The sequence below is a fragment of the Cyanistes caeruleus genome, chromosome 2 (genome assembly GCF_971803275.1).
Source record: "Cyanistes caeruleus chromosome 2, bCyaCae1.hap1.1, whole genome shotgun sequence".
Lineage (NCBI taxonomy): Eukaryota > Metazoa > Chordata > Aves > Passeriformes > Paridae > Cyanistes > Cyanistes caeruleus.
In genome coordinates, this window is record NC_141702.1 from 111,548,061 (window position 1) to 111,564,553 (window position 16,493).

The 16,493-nt window shown below is 39.3% G+C and overlaps 1 protein-coding gene across 7 annotated transcripts in view; it reads right to left on the minus strand.

The window, feature by feature from the left end:
• Positions 1–16,493, minus strand: part of VPS54 (VPS54 subunit of GARP complex) — a 47,142-nt gene that overhangs the window by 22,271 nt on the left and 8,378 nt on the right. For 3 of the 7 annotated variants that reach the window (XM_086879164.1, XM_086879165.1, XM_086879166.1), the window contains 8 exons: positions 15,884–16,045; positions 14,804–15,045; positions 13,310–13,388; positions 10,624–10,658; positions 9,180–9,311; positions 6,367–6,752; positions 2,368–2,494; positions 1,217–1,324 (listed from right to left, as the gene is read on the minus strand). In XM_086879164.1, coding sequence (XP_086735290.1) covers positions 1,217–1,324; positions 2,368–2,494; positions 6,367–6,752; positions 9,180–9,311; positions 10,624–10,658; positions 13,310–13,388; positions 14,804–15,045; positions 15,884–16,019 — 1,245 coding nt within the window. In that variant the 5' untranslated portion in view covers positions 16,020–16,045. The remainder of the gene's footprint in view (positions 1–1,216; positions 1,325–2,367; positions 2,495–6,366; positions 6,753–9,179; positions 9,312–10,623; positions 10,659–13,309; positions 13,389–14,803; positions 15,046–15,883; positions 16,046–16,493) is intronic. The other 4 variants (XM_086879169.1, XM_086879170.1, XM_086879167.1 and 1 more) reach the window with 2 other exon arrangements.

Genomic DNA, 16,493 nt, shown 5'->3' on the forward strand with positions numbered 1-16,493 from the left:
TGTTATTGATTCTTTTTTTTTTTTTTTTATTTACTAGCAATGTAGGCCTTTCCACCTTGTACAACCAGATCAACAGAACCATGGGGCTGAAATGTGAAAGGGATTGGAACAGCCAAGTCTGGGCTTAAAACAAAAACCTTCAAACAGTATTAAAAAACCAAATCCAAACTTTTAAAAACTGGGTTCCCAACCCAGTTCACAATCCAGCTGTGAACTGCAGACTATTCTATGAGGACAGGAGATGCCCTTACTCAGCACCTATCTCCCAGCCTTTGAGATACAAATCAGAGGGAGTTCATAGCATATCAGAGCATAACTCCTTAAATAATCACCTATCTCTAGAGAAAAAAAAACAACACACAATATGGGGACAAACAAGGTGAGTAAAACTGAAAGTACCAAACACAAACCCTAAGTTCAGCCTAAGATCTATTTGCCAACAAAAGTCATGTCACTATCGAAATTAGCCAATGTATTTCCCCCAAAGAAGTAATCTGAAATTTATTCAATTATTGGTTTCAGTTGGTTTTATCAATAAGGTTTTTTGGCTTGAAAGATACCCTGCCCTAAATGGCAAACCACCACACCAATGTAAAAAAGGATTTGGGGCTTAATTTAAGCTTTTTTTAAAGGTAAGCACTTCTACCTTCTCCATTACTTCACCTTGCGCTCTCAGAGAAAGGCAAGGATATTTTCCAACCTTTTATCATGTGCCTGTGCTAGGTCTGTCTTAAACATTAAGGCAAGAAATATTTTCTGTGCCATTTGCAGAGAATTCATTTGTTTAAACTGGCAAGTTCTTTGATTCTCCTTTAGGTGTTTACACCAAGAACTTGAGGGCTTTGCTTTACAATGTGTTGAGGGGGAGAGGTTTTTAGTGTGGTTTTGGAGTGTATGTTTTGTTGTGGGTTTTTAATGAAATGTAGTGTTATGACACAACTCTACTATTTTGGAGAGTCACATATTAAGAGAAGGGAAAGTTCACAATAATGTTAATTTTACAAAGAAAACAGGGAGCTTATGTTACCTACACCTTCCAAAAGTTATTTTGCAAACGCCTCTGTGCTTCAGGGAGCCCTTAATTATCTGCAAGCTCAGCTGCTCTGAGAGACCATCAGACACCAAAAAATTTCATCAGAGCTGTTCTAATGACTAAAATAATATATGCAAGGGGTAGAGGAAAGCTCGTCGGGTACATTAGGAATGTTTGTCTTACCTGTTTAATTATATTCTTTGCAGTATTAATCATTTCATCTCCATATATTTCATAAAAATTCAGCTTCCTTTGTTTTAGAAGTCCAAATACTAGAGATACAAGTCTCTCCTATCAAGAAAAAAGAAAATTAAAAAAAACACACATGAAAAATATCAAGGTGAAGACAAGAAACAATTTTAAGAAATTGCACAGCAGTAAGGAAGTTCATATATCAAGCACACAGTGAACAGCATTTAAGTCAATCCAATTCCTCCAGACTAATGCCAAGCTTTGCCTATACAAAAAAAGTTCCCTGTGGCAATACCAGCTGAGCCTCTTTCTTCCACCCCCTTTCCTGCCAATTCCTCAACTGGGCTCATTCACAGGTTCTTAAACCTGTGGATATTTCTAACCATGAGTGAGTTTCCTGATCCTGAGCAAGACTGACACTAAGAGTGAGAGGCTGGCACGCTGCAGCACAGAGGGCAAGAAACACAGGGCAGAAATGGGAGCACTGTAGTGCTACTGCCAACCACTAGATCTCATGAAATGGATTAAACAAGGCTGAACAGGTCATAGGCTCTAGCAATTACTAAAGAGCCCTACAGGCAAAACCCAGAAAAATATTTTCTGGGCTAGAAAGCAACCACAATAGCTTAATCTTTGTATGTTCATAATCTTCAGAGGAATGAAGAATATATAACTATATCTGTATTGTGAATGGAGCTTGCATATGCTTGGTATAAGAACCCAAAAAAACATGGGGAGACAGAATGAGAACAACTTGTAAATATCAGCTTTCATTGCAAAACTGAAATTTTACAACCTAGTTGTTGAGAGTCCATGTTCTTTTCCACTTACATGGAAAAGACATTACGCAGCCTTACATGGCTTAGGTTCATGAAGTGAACTCGGTATACATTTAATCAGAGAAAAAACTGATTATTTTGAAAAAATAAAGTGGGCCTGGATTGCAGTTCACAGTTTAATTAGAATTATTCAATCTTACCATGCACAAAAATAAATGGGCAGGGAGCAGTGTGGATAAGAAGATAAATAGTCTAAAATTACAGTGTTGCTACTAGGGACCTGAGTGAATTAGTTGGTGCTAATTAAGTATGTTAAAGATGCAAACATATTCATGAGACAGTTTATTTCAATAACAGACATACCTCTTCTAGAATTTGGCAATCATCTTCTAGGGGTCTATTTAAATCATTGCGAGCATAAGTTGAAAACTCTGCAATCATCATTTTATCTATCAGCTTTTCCAGTTCACAAAGCTGTGAGCCAAGATGCCTAAGAAAAACAGCCATTGAGATATGAGCTAAATAATCAACCTGAAAATGAATCATTAGTTCACAGATGAAGAAAATAACCACCCAGCAGGAAATTTCCATGCAATCAACGCTGGCTTAATGGGAGGCTCCAATCTTTCACTCCTCAAAGCAGCTGAAATCATGCATTTTTCAGAGGCACTGTCACCTTACACCAAAACATATGGACTTGAATATTGATGGAGGATAAAATTTGGAAGTAGGGCTTTTCTTTTTTTTTTTTTTTTGGAAGGTGCCAAGTACCTCTGTGCCCAATGAGGTAAACCAGAACTAAGAATACTCAGTACTTGTCAGTATAAAGGTGGCAAAAAGAAGGAATACTTCTTTTGCTTGTCAAGTTCCTTAGATCATCAGTCCCCAAGTTCTTCTAATTCAAACATTTGAGCTTTTGATGTGGTCACAGATTAAATTCACATGACAGGATGGCTTTCAGAGAACACATAGGAGTTTTTAAACTTGCCAATTTTTATGCTACTCTAAATGAAAAATGTTTTTCCCACGAATGGGAGACTTTAAACCATATTTTGCAGACTGTTGTCATACAGAACCACAAGGGAATTTCTCACATCAGAAATGTCAACCACCCTTTAAAAGTGAGAACTTCTGAGATGTCAAACACTCCAGGCTTTCCAACTTCCACTAACAGCTGGGAACAAGTATCTCTAAAAATCAGACTGCCTTTGAACAAAAACAAACAAACACAGACACTTTGCAAGTGAGAATTAAGAGGAGCTGTGATATTTTAGAGAAGTCTAGATACAAAATGGGGGGTGATGAACATGGCCTTCATTCAGTGCTGGTGTAGCTGGATCCTTTGCTATCATAGCTTATGACTCTTGGCTCCTCCTCCTTGCAGAAATCCACATGGCCAGCACTGAGCTGAAGTCCATGAATCTTGCTGGATCTGAGTTAAGCAGATTAATTTATTTACTTTAATTTCAAGATGACCAGGGATGTACCTGGTTTTGAAACTGTTGCTCAATAAGGCATTGGAATGGACAAAGCAGACATATTTCAAGTATCTAATTTAAGCAAAAATAGTCTGTAGAAAATCCAAGCCAGTTGCATCATGGGCATTTCAGAACAAACACAACAGGAAAACAATCCCAAAGATTGTTATAACTGGAGTTGCAAAACTGACTGCAGGACTATGAGACACAACACAAAGGCTCTTTCTGAGGTAAGGGTGAAGATGCTCCTTGGTACATTATTTCTGTACCTGTACTGAACTGCACTGAAACACACCAAAACCTGTCCTCTCAAACCCCAGCTATGGAAACATCCAACAACAGCTCTCACCCAGCACCTGCCCTCACCACTTTGTCTAAGAGGTTCTAGTCCCTAGCAGCCACAAAAACCCCTCCAACCTGAAACATTCAGGAACAAGTCAAACCTTAATTCTCACTCCAGCAAAACACCTCGGTAATTATCTCTTCACAGGTACCACTCATGCATCAGATCCCTTCAATGAATACTGAATATGACAACCCTATCATGTAAAATGGTGACTGCAGGGTAACAATACACAAATGAGAACTATTTTTCCATGTGTCTGTGTTTTACTGTATAAAATACTATACCAGTGTGGCTTGCCAGCATACCTGTGAAAAAAGAAAAACAACAACAAAACAAAAACCCGAACTCCCCCCCACAAACAAATAAAATGACTGTCTCTCCATCACCCCAACAAGGACTGTGAAAACGATGCAGAAAGTGTTTTCACAGATTTTTAAGTTAGTTAACACATTAGCTTTCTTCTGTACAATTAAAAGGGTGAACTTGAAAAGGTTAGAGCTCTAAAACCTTAATTCTATCCTAGAGTAGTAGCAAGCAGTTAAAACTGATATACATCATTAGTGACATGAACCCAAACTAAAGACACCAATATTACTTCACACAACCTTTATGGTTTTTTCATTTTTTGCTACAACTAGAAACAAACTACATTTTTCTCTGCATACAGTATGACAAGGGAAAATTAACTGACGATCTGCGTAGTTTTCTTGCTGCTTGGTACTAAATGATTCTGACAGGACTCAATTGAAAACACCAAATTCTACAAGCTGTCAGGGCAACACTAAAACAAGATGTTGGGGAGGTTTTTTCCATCAGATATTTAGTAAACAAATAGTAATTATTTAAAAAATGTGTTACTGCTTTAGAAGTTTCTTGTTAAAAAATAAACCAGGTATTCAACTACTTGACAACTGCATCATTCTTGCTCAGAATAAAGCAAGAAGATCCCTTTGGTATTTCTTGGGAAAAGCTGAAGAATATGTGCTTGCCACCTATTTTATTTTTAGAAACACAACTTTCTACTGAGAAGTTTTATCAAGACTTCCATCTTCCTGCTGCACATTATTTCTTCACACAAGCTATATACACAGGCCACTGTGAGATTTGGAAACTGTGCTGGGCTTCTCAACTGCACTTGCATTTCTGGTGGGGTACATGACTTAGGCAGCCCTTAACTCAAGCCTCTACTGTCCAAAGCAGAGAGGACAGTTCCCACTCACATCACTGTCTGTAACTACCAAAACAACCACAGCTAAGCTGTACTCATAGAAATTACTCTTTACAGACAAGATGATTATCTACCTGCAAATATGTTCCACGCCTGAGGGTAATTTTGAAGCAATGACACATTCTTGGGACATCATGTCAATCAACCATAAGGACAGGAGAACAGCACTCTCTGGTGACAGAACACATATGTTACCCAGCTGCAAAACACAGCTGATTCTGAGTGATGCTGTCACAGGGCTGCAGAACAGCACTGACTTGTCACCAAGGTCAATACACAGGTGACTCAGTCAAGGGTGGTGCACCAGAATCAAGTGGTTGACAGCAGGAACACTAAAGAGAACAAACTGCACTGAGGTCTCTGAAGAGAGCCACGTTACACTTTTTAGATAATCTGTTTCTAGATTTTTTAACAAAAACACAACAACTTTATCTAAATAATTTATTATCTCTTTTAATTTTTTTTTCTAGTACTTTTTTCCTGAGATCTTTTCTACATAAAATTTGAGTGTATTTCCAGACTAGCTAAAAAGGGTGTTAGGAACTCAACAGAAGAGATGGACAACAACAGTAGCTACATAAAGTTTTGAACATTCATGTTGCAGTTACTGAGCAGCAACCATGCTTCCATTATGCAATCTGTGGGCCACTGGGCTGCAGGAACCATATAACCTCTAAACAAACCACCCCTCACCCAGCACCGACTTAGAAAACTTAGCACACAGCTCCTCAGCTGGCTGATGCAAGCCTTGCATCTGATTTAACCACACACTGCTTCTGCATCATGCCACACTGGCAGCTTTGCATGCACCACTTTTAAACTGTCTGTATCTTATGATAGCTTCTTTTACATCAGCTAGAAGGATTCTACTGTATTAACACTCCTGCATGCTCCCTTAACAACTCCAGCCCAGGTCAGTCACATGGGCCCAAGGACCCATCCCTGGGGTGCTGCCTGCAGGAGGATTGCAGACCCCCAAGTGGAAAACACCTCTCAGCTAGAAGCCATGCAAGAGGAAAGTCCAGCCACAGCTTTGCTCTCATCTCTGCACCCCTAAAACATCTGTAAACCAGAACAGAGGACAAAGCATTTATATGTCACAAGTTCATCCTGCTCCAAAAAAACCCCAAACCATCTCTGGCAAAGGCATTAGTCACACTGCTTATGCCACACTTACATTTTATACCTTCTGTATTAGGTCCTCTATGAATGAATGAATGAACAAAGGTAGAACAAATCCCTTCAGCCAACATAATGTGCTCAACACATTCCAGCTCTGCATTTTATGTATTTCCTACATGGTTACCTACCGGAAACTGTGAATACCTTGAAGTTCTTGCTGTAACACCTCTTGTGTTGTTGCTATTAAGTCCAAAGCTCCAACGTACTCGGAAGTGGAGAGCAGCAACTGTACTGTGGGCTGTGTTTGGTGTACAGTAGCCATTAACTTCAGTTTATTGTATGCTTTTATACAGTTATTTCTGGTGAGTGACAGTCTTAAAACTCGAAGCGATCCTTCACACATTACTTTATCAATTTTAGAGATTTTCTCTCTAAGCAATTTTACAGCCTGGGAGGTTTTCCTGAGGTAGTCCTGCAACTCATGCTGAGAGGTCATTGCATGAAAAAATGCTTCTGAGCGGAGAGAAATCTGATGAGCAATATTGACTTCCACAATGTCCAGATAATGGCTCAGCTGGGAAGAGGAGGGAAGAGGAAAAACCAACATTATTGTTGTGGTCTGGAAGCTTTATCACCATACAAATACACTTTCAGAGTACTTGTCTCATTGTGTCATGAGGAAATTTTGCTAATAGAAGTTAAATTTCTTTGTTGTTGTAACGACTTCTTTTTAAATTAACTTAAAATCACTGTGGGAGGGCTGATTTGATGCCTTTCCTGCTTGAAAATAAAAAGAAAGAAAAGCAAATAGATCTCAAATATCCAAAGTTTTGTACCACATGGTTGCACACTGGCCATAGAATATGGACAATAACCAGGAAACACCTCTGGATACTGGCTTGGAACCAACAGTATATACATGCAGATATGCTATGAAATTTGGGTCACTGAAACTGCTAAAGATGCAGCCACTATATCTGAGGACACACCACTGGTATGGTTGGCTCTGCTTATTTAAAAAGCTGTAGTACCCTCTTTGTACAAAAATCTCCAGGGTACCTCTGGCTGCAGTTGTACTTTTGCCAGCCAGCTGGAATTAGTACTAAGCCTATTTCCTGTGTGCTGGCACGGTTGGATTCCCAGAGACAGGGTACACCTACATGTTCAGAACCTGAAATCCAAATTCTCTGTGTCCAACAGTTACCAGACCACTGCGTTGGCCTGATTTTTTGATTGTAAAAGCTCGGTGTTCTGGCTTATGCTGAATATGCAAACTCAAAGGACTGAGACTTTAGGATGCTCATCTGAATGTTAATACTCAGATGACCTGGTTTCTCAGAGGTGCCGAGCATTCAAACCTCCTGCTGAATTCCAAAAGGCCAACCAGAGATGGAAAGGAAATCAGCTGAGAATATTTCCTTCTTGGAGTTATTTTTATACTGCTTCCTATGGATACACTTGGGATTTATACAATATGCAAACTCACCTTTTTTTTTTTCCCATCTAATTTAATCAGAAGCCTCCTCCACCAACCAGCTGTGACACACCTAGCCACAGGGAAAGCCAAGACAGACTCTGACACAGGGATCAGAGAAAGGGCTATTACAAATAATTATTTATGTGATTGTACCAACCAGATGCCCCAAGTCCCTTCACTATGCTAAACAAGGTAGAATAAACAGAGCAAACAGCACCTGCCTCAGAGAGCTTACAGTCCCAATGTAGGGCAACACATGGGAGGAGATGAAGAAGAAAACATCATGAGGAAATTTTTGAAGTAGATCAACAGCAGTCCAAGAGGCTGTAAGCAGATCTGCTTAAGGCAAGGTTTTCAAAATCCTGTTGGAAAATGGTGCCTGGAGCTAGGGACAATTATGGCAGCAGGGTGTGTATTTACATTTGAAAAGTGTAAACCTCGTGCAGTTCAGAGGCTTTAAAAAGTAAAAAAGAAAAAAAAAGTTCAGGCTAATTTCAGTCATACGAAGCAGTGTTTTCACTCCTCTGCATCAGTGGCACCTCCTGAGTGTCCATCCTGCTGCTGCCAGGCACATTTTGGGAAGTTCACAGCATATGCCAGACATTGCTTTATCATCTTCAGACAGCAACTGCCCCAGAAAACTCCAAAGAAGCCTTCCTCCAACTTTAGGTGTTGAGGACAACCTAACGAACCTTTGAGCTCCCTCCAGCAGAGCCTGTCTCTTCCTGAGCTGGCAGGAGAGCAGGAAGACTAATTCCCAGAAATTTGGAAACACCTTCCAGACAATCTCATGTTATTTTTTTCCTAATGTGCCCCACAGACTTCGAAATTACTCAGATTTTCTAAAAGCATTTTATGGGTATTTGTACTGTAAAGATGACTTATGAGATTTTCGATAGTATGACTACATAACTAGCAAAAAAAGATAGAAATTACTAAGAGCCTTCTGTTTCCAATATGAAAGAAACAGCTCTGCTTTCATGTTCTCCTTTGTGAAATGCAAAAACAGGTCAGTGCAGACAGCAACAAAAGTAAGAGGAATCTCCTAAAGCACAACCAGCATAGGGTTTTGTATTGCTTTTAGTACAGAAATCACAGCGCCTTGAATCTGAAATATTCCTGAGATGCTGGAAAATAACAGCCTTACACAGTGTACAACCTGTGCAATCCAGCTTTGCCTTCTCACAGAACTGCTCTTCCTCCCTAAGAAAACTACTCCACACCCCTGAAGTTCTCAATATATAGCTGTTTCAGTAAGATACAGCTGTTGTGAAGAGCCAGCTGTCACATCATATACAAATTCTTTTTTTATAGATTTGATAGATTTACTGAGAAGGGAAAAAAGTTCTTTTTCAGTAGGATGCTTCCTGCATGACTGACTAACAATCTGCAGCCTGATGTAAAATGAGAAATAGCAAAGCCCACAATGATGTCTCAAGAAACACTACACAGCAGGAGCCATGGAGGTCCTTTGCAGTATCCACCAGCACTGATGGATAACCACAACTTTTGTCCAAGTTGTACCTTTTCTTGAAGTAACTTGGAGGAAGCTGCATCACGATTTCCTTTTCCACCAGCGGTACTAAAATGAGACCATGGTAAAACGGCATTAAATGTTAAGGAATCTTCCAAGGCAAAATCTGGTTTCATAAAAATCTGAAACAGAAAAACAAAAGAAATAAATGTGCCTCACTCACCCCTATATTTTTTGCCCCAGTTAAACATATCTCCTGTCTCTTTAAGCTAACGGAGACCTCATTTGTTGATTTCAGAATCCAGACTTTAATTTATCCAGGCAAACGGATTCATTTCAGACCTTACAACCAATGTACTTTAAAAGTTAGTGTGATCTCACAAAGTCTTATCTTCCTGAAAGTCAAAACTCCAAAATTACATATGTATTCAACCACCTGAGATGATCTAAATGCCTTGAGTGTGCAAATGTAGGCAGCTTTGAAGTGCAGGTGGGCCCTCTCAAGGATCTGAGCAAAGCTTCTTCACTAACAAGGGCATCCTGCTGCAGATCTGCTCATTCCTGGGGCCACGGCTCCTAAGAGGCTGATGACCCAGCCAGCTGTCAGGGTGCAGCAAGTGTTCCCTGGGAGGCAGTAGAGCCTCAAGCTGACACCCTTTAACCAGGATGTAGCAACCATGCTTAGCACAGGAAGAGTCAGTAAGTAACATGTAACATTCATCACACCTCCTGGAGAACTATTAATCTAAAATTCTCTCTGATAACATTATTTATACTTGAGAATACCTCGAGCTTACAGGAGGCAGTAGAAGCCTCTTCCTTTTATTTATGAAGTGTAATTTTAAAAGGTTCAACACAGACTGAAGCATCACACCACACTCAAGCATTCTTGTTTCCTACACCTTAAACACTGCAGTGACAGCTACTCAAGTCTCAGCCTACACAACTGGCACAGAGATGCTGACCCATATTAATACTCTGACTTCTTACTGTACCTATAAAAAAATTATTCAGACTAAAAGGGAATCTGGAGCTGTGTCTTTTGTCAACCTGACACAAAAACCCACATCATATATACTCTATGCTTATACCCTTGATCAAGGATTCAAGCAGTTAAACCTAATGCTGAGTTGTACACCAGGCAATATTTAAGCTTTTCTCAAACTCTTCAGTTTTCCTTTCCTCCTAGACTGGCTAATTCTGCTCAGCTCTGAGGTCTTAACTTCATTTATTTAAAGATTAAAAAAATCATGGTATTTGTGTTATATTTTAAGAGAAAAACTGACACCACGGAAACAAAAAGAAAGAAAAAAAAAGACAAAGCAAATCATCCTTAGTCTTTCAATTCTGAGCACTACAGATCCTCTTGAGAATCGACCCAAGTCATCAGTGAGGACAAAATTTCTACAAAGGACAGAGAACATGCATATATCCAACACTTTCTCACTGTTTTAAGAAAGCCTTACAACAGCTCAGAGTGCACAGAAGCCATACCTTAGGTACTTGCTCCAGATCTGTCCTGGATTTATCTAAAATTAAACAAAACACAGGTAGTTATTCATGAGCAAACAACGGGAAACTATTCCCTTGAACAAGTGAATCATGAGGAAGTTTTCAAGACAACGATGCCACATTCCTCACACAGGGGGAACAGGCTTACAAACTGAAATGAAACTTTCTGACTGAACACGAGAACTTTGATGACATGAGGACAATCAAGCATTGGAGCAGGCTGACAAGAAGGGCTGGGTACTTTGGGGATTTTCTGGATATATATTTGTAGATATTTTCTGGCTATTTCTATTTTTCTTGGTAAAGTTTTGCATGGCTTGGCCTGACCTCAGCTGAACTGGCTTTGAGATGGCAATTGCAGTAAGGGTCTTCTGAAGTCCCTGCCAACCTGACATATTCTGATTCCTTGAAGTGCTCTTTTGTCCTTTGCAGTTCAGGTCTCATGCTTAGACTACTCAAAGGAGCTTGCACTTGGCTGCTTTGGCAGTGTCAGTGTTAGCCATACAAAGCAATCCACTCAGCACTTCACATTCATTAGTGCACTGGCAAAGACCAGTAAAAGATCCTTCTAACATCACCCCAGTTTTAATGCTTTGGACTGAAGCTGCCCATATAATCACTTTTGCACAGCACTTGGAGACTGAGTGCACAATGACTGTCTAGAAGGATGAACAAGGGCTCGGGCCAGGGTCCCAAGCAATGAGCAAGCAGCACAGCAGCACTAATGCCCATGGAGTATGCCAACCTGACAGTGGCAGAGGGTGAGTGTTGAGCTGGGAAAAGAGTTAATTCATTATATCCCAGCAGAACTTGAAGAAAAGGCAAATTCAGATTTTTGAGCTTCAGCCAAAATCCCCTGTCCCACCCTTATTAATTACTTTAGAGGGCACTATGAACAGGGGGCACACTGGGGGACAAAAAAGTTGAGGAATTTAAAAGCAGCAAGTCCATATCTCTGCTGGACAGTCTGCTCAACCCCGACCAACATGGCAAGTGCTACCTCAGCATCAGCTCCCACACTGCTCTCTTTGGTTTTTACTTCATTTGTTTTTCACTTTATTTGTATTGAAGTTCAAAAGGCAACCTTGGAATCATCCTGCTGTCCTCCTTTGGAGCCTTTGGACAAACCAATTCTTAAAGAAGTGAAAGGTCAAGTCTTGTGAGATGGAGTTGAAGGAAGACAGGAAACAGTAACAGCAGAATTTATAGAAAATCACAAGCTTCAGTTTACCAAATGCTGCTTTTGCTAGGAACTGTCCAGTTACACATGGAACTCCCAGTTACTTTGCTGACAGTAATTTTCTCTTTTTAAAAACACTCAGACTCATTTTAAATGGATTAAACTAAGACTGAAGAAGGCACTTTGATTTTGCAGCATGCAGCACAGACTCATTCTGGAACAGTTATTCCAAAGTAACACCAATACAGAGAAAACCCTCAGAAGGGTTTACTTTTGCACAGAAGAGGAGGAAGAAAGTCAACTGAAATAACTTGATCAGAAAGAGTAAACAACCAAATCCTTTTTGCTGTATAACCTGTAGACATTGATATAGATAAGACTTATCAAATAAGGACTGATAAATGAACCCTTTTATGCTAACGTTTTTGAGAAAGTAAATTAAAATAAAAAAATAAAAACTTGTCTCCAAGTTATGAGTGTTTCTTTTCCTTTTACATGTCTTTTTTTTTTTTTTTTTTTAAATTTATTTTGCCTCTTGCCTTCCCTCCTGTCTAGTTTTCAATTAGTTGAACTAATTTCATGAAGTCCTGAAATTCAGCCTTCACATGCAGGTTTGAGCTCCCCAGCACAAGGCAGACCTAGACATATTGGAGTGAATTGTGTCAAGAGCCACAAAGATGATCAAGAAATAAGGAGGAGAGACTGTTTAGGGTGGAAAAGCCCAAGGGAGATCAGTGTGCTTAAAGACCTGATGAGGGGGTGCACAAAGAACACAAAGCTGATTTTTCTCAGTGGTGCCCAGTGCCAGGACAGGAGGCAATGGGCAGGAACTGATATGTGAAAGATTTCCTTTGAACACAAGGAAGTATTTCTACTGAGAGGGTGGTAAAACAGTGAAACAGGTTGCCCAGACAGATTATGTAATTTCCATCTGTGAGATTCACAACCCAACTGGCCATTGTCCTCCCATAGGTGGCCCTGGTTTGAGCAGATGGTCTAGACTAGATCATCTTTTTGTAGAGATACAATTTCCCACCTCAGCCATGACGTGACTCTCATGGCAGAGATACAGGAATGGCACTGCAGCTCTCCACTGAGAATCCAACAGGTGATACAAATTTGATGCAACAGTTTCAATGGATCTTAAAACATAAAGCAGTTAAACAAAACATTGCCAGGGCCACAATGACCTGCCATGAATCCAAACATACCAAGAAAATGTTTAAAAGCAGGTATCACTAATGTTTTGACCTATAAAATGTCAGCAGTGGGCACAAATACTTCTAAGCCTACCGTGTCTGAGTTTTCAATTATTGTTTCAAAGAAATCATGAGCTATTATTGTACATGAAGATCTCAAGCATCAGAGACAATTAGTACATTATAGAATCAATGATGATTAACATTCATAACACTTGCTACTGATGTTATAACATACTGATACAAAAAGACATCACTTTTTTATGACTAAAGAAGGCTTTGACTGTACCGTGAGTGTGTAATAGTGTCCTGTCAAAGGAATCTTTAGGAGTACAAATATTCTTGCACCTTTCATGAACTTTCTCTCTCTGCAGAAGAGAAAATATATTAAAGAGTTATTCTGATGCTTAAAACACAGATTATTTGGAGAAAAACATTTAGTGAAACGCAACTAAATTATGCAAAATAATTCTGCAAGTTCACAGTATTTTCTTTCCCTTGTAAGCTCAGACAAAGTTTGTCCAGGTGAAAGGTACCAAAAACTTCAGCCTATAGTGGATGTGTTGTTTTTTCCTGTATCTTTACATCTCAAGAGAAAATGAACACAGAAGTTATTGAAGAGGTGTAATAACATAATGATATCCTATCATAGATCAATTGTAATTACATACACAAACACTCATTTGCTGACTAATCCAGAAATCACACTAACACACAAAGAATCCTCTCTCATTGCTAAATCAAATTGGATGAAAGTAGAAATTACTTGCACATATTACTAATGAATACCTTGCTGAAACCACATATCTTGTTTCATCATGCTGAACTTTGAATTTTCAACACCACCAGGGATTACAGTGGTGAGAAATTGTTTCTAAAGAACACCAACAGATTTATGCTAGAAGCTACATCACAGCTCAGCTTCAAAATCTTTTTTTATTTAGAAGTCACTGTGTGAAGTACTAATTTCAAAGAATAAAATCTTAAAACATTTTAAATGCTGAATATGTTAAAGGCAATAGTTCAGTTATAGACAATTCCCTCCCACGATCTTTAATTATAATTACACAAGTAACACTTCCTGCAGCTAATTCTGAACCAGAAAAAAAAAAAATAAGGAAGTTACAAACCAAGGAAGCAGAAAACAGCAGGAGACTTCTACATGTTCTTTCAGTCAAAAAAAAAAAAAAAAAAGAATACTACATACTTACTGACAATAGTATTTTTAAGAGATTGTAGAAGTCTCCTACTGGTCCTGGTGTCCTTAGATGTAGCTTACACTTCCCTGTTACAAAAGAAATCATCAAGATAATAGGCCTCTTTATAGTTTAAGAAGTTCATGTATAAATGTTGCAAAGTTTAGATTGAAGAGTCCTAAAAAATATCTCCAACCCTCGCTGCATGTAGTCATTTGATCCACAGGTCTATGGAGAACACTATGTTGCACTGTAGAGCCCAATCCTTAAACAGCCCTTACAGAAAAAAAGGATTAACGACCAGAAAGAATAAATATGAATGGCAAGTCCTAGTGCAGAGCTCAGTACTCAGAAAGAGAAGTTAAAAATAACATGAAATTGCCTCAGGACAATTTAGAGAGTATTTTCCATATGATGGGTTCTGAGATTATAAAACCAGAAATGTCTAACGCAGACACAACCAACACTGAAAAATCAAATTAATTATCAGCTAACCATACAACAGGCTACTAGCAGAGACAACCAGATTAGAAGAAGGATCTCTTCCTGGTCCTTAGGACTATGTGCACCTAATTGGAGGTTCTTACCGGAGTGATTTCCTGTTGGTATGATGCAAAATGTTCCTTGGTGATCTGTGGGAGGTAGAATGAAGGCGTGACTTCAGTGTCCACAAAGTCCACTCCCCATGTTTTTGTAAAGAAATCAGATTCCCTTTTTGCTAACCTAGGATCATTTAGTGCTGCTGGGAGATTGACTTTGGAATGATAAATAGTCCATCTTTGCTGATCCACAACTAGAGATGGGCTGTCATGTAAGTTATTGGGATTGCCTGCAGCACAAAAGACAAGACAGTTTGTTAGCGTAAGAAACAAAGATGTAGCTTTTGCTAAAATGTGGTTCTTAAGCAAACCATATTTTCCCAATTACATACAGATTAGAATTATCTATGCAAATGACAGATGATACTCTCCTTCTGCAACAATTCACCTTGTATTTCTTCTATGAGATTAACCAACTCAAATTTGAACACAGAAGTAGTGTACTGACACTCATTAAATAGATTCAGCTCAACATTAGCTTCTACTGATGAGAAAAAGATTCCAACCACAAACATATTTCTAATAATCTGATCTTGATCAGAATGACAGCTGTAATTCATTAGTATGCGTCATAATTCTTAAGATCCCATCCCACCTACTCCTTTGTGTAAACCAAGCTTTAGTGCAACACAACAGCTGAACTGTGACCTAAAATCTGGTTTAACAACAGCACCAGAGACTTAGTACTACAGACAGGTCACTTGCTTCCTCCTGCAGATGGGCTGGGATATCTCCCAGAAGGAATGCAGCCAGGCTCCAGGCACACAGGACTGTCCAGCTCTGTCAGACTGCACCCTCTTCTTACATGGAATATGGCTCACAGCTGTAATGTGGAATCATGCAAGCAAAGTCCCACCTATAATGGGGGCATCTTAAAACAAGCTGCAAATAGTCTCTCCTATTGCTCCAGAGGGACACTGGGTGGTATAAAAAAGAATCACAGCATGCTTGGAAATAAGACTATGCCTTAGTACACTACACCCAGTATACAAGAAATATTGCCTGGATAGCTGGCAATGGTTCAGCAAACTGAGCTGCTTTCTCCCTCTTCCTGCACACCAGCATTACCTGTGGGTTCCTTGGGACACACATCCGGCAGGGACTGCACAGGGTGAAAGCGTTTCGTGGCGTCCACTTCTTTTTTAAAGAAAGCATCACTGCTGTTTGACTGAGGCACTGGTGAAGAACTGTGGCTTGATGCCATTGCATAAAATCACCACTTGATAAAAGCTAAATAGGAAACAAGAGATAACAAGGCTTTAATAAAGCTCAGGGGACTTGCTGTATCAAAACAGTGACACTCCAGTATTGTCTTTAACTGCAATATTTCAACTGACACATTTCAACAACAGGAGAAAGTTTATTTTAAGTATAAAAATAAATGGCAGAATGTAACTTCATAGTCTGTTCCTCACACACCTGTGGGTTTGGAGGACAGCCCGTCCTTGTGCACAGCACTAATAAGATGTTACATTAGGGAAAAAAAGCAAGTCTTTCAGGCACTTCTTCCTTTGTTGCCATAACTATTGCAGCCATAGTGCATACATTCACGATAGAATTTCCTCTCAAATATCAGGAAATCCTGTATTTGAATCAGGAAAACTGACAATTCAACTTCTATGGCTGGCTAGTAAAGTGCAGTTTATTCCAGCATAATGTATTTGCACAGGGAAGACAA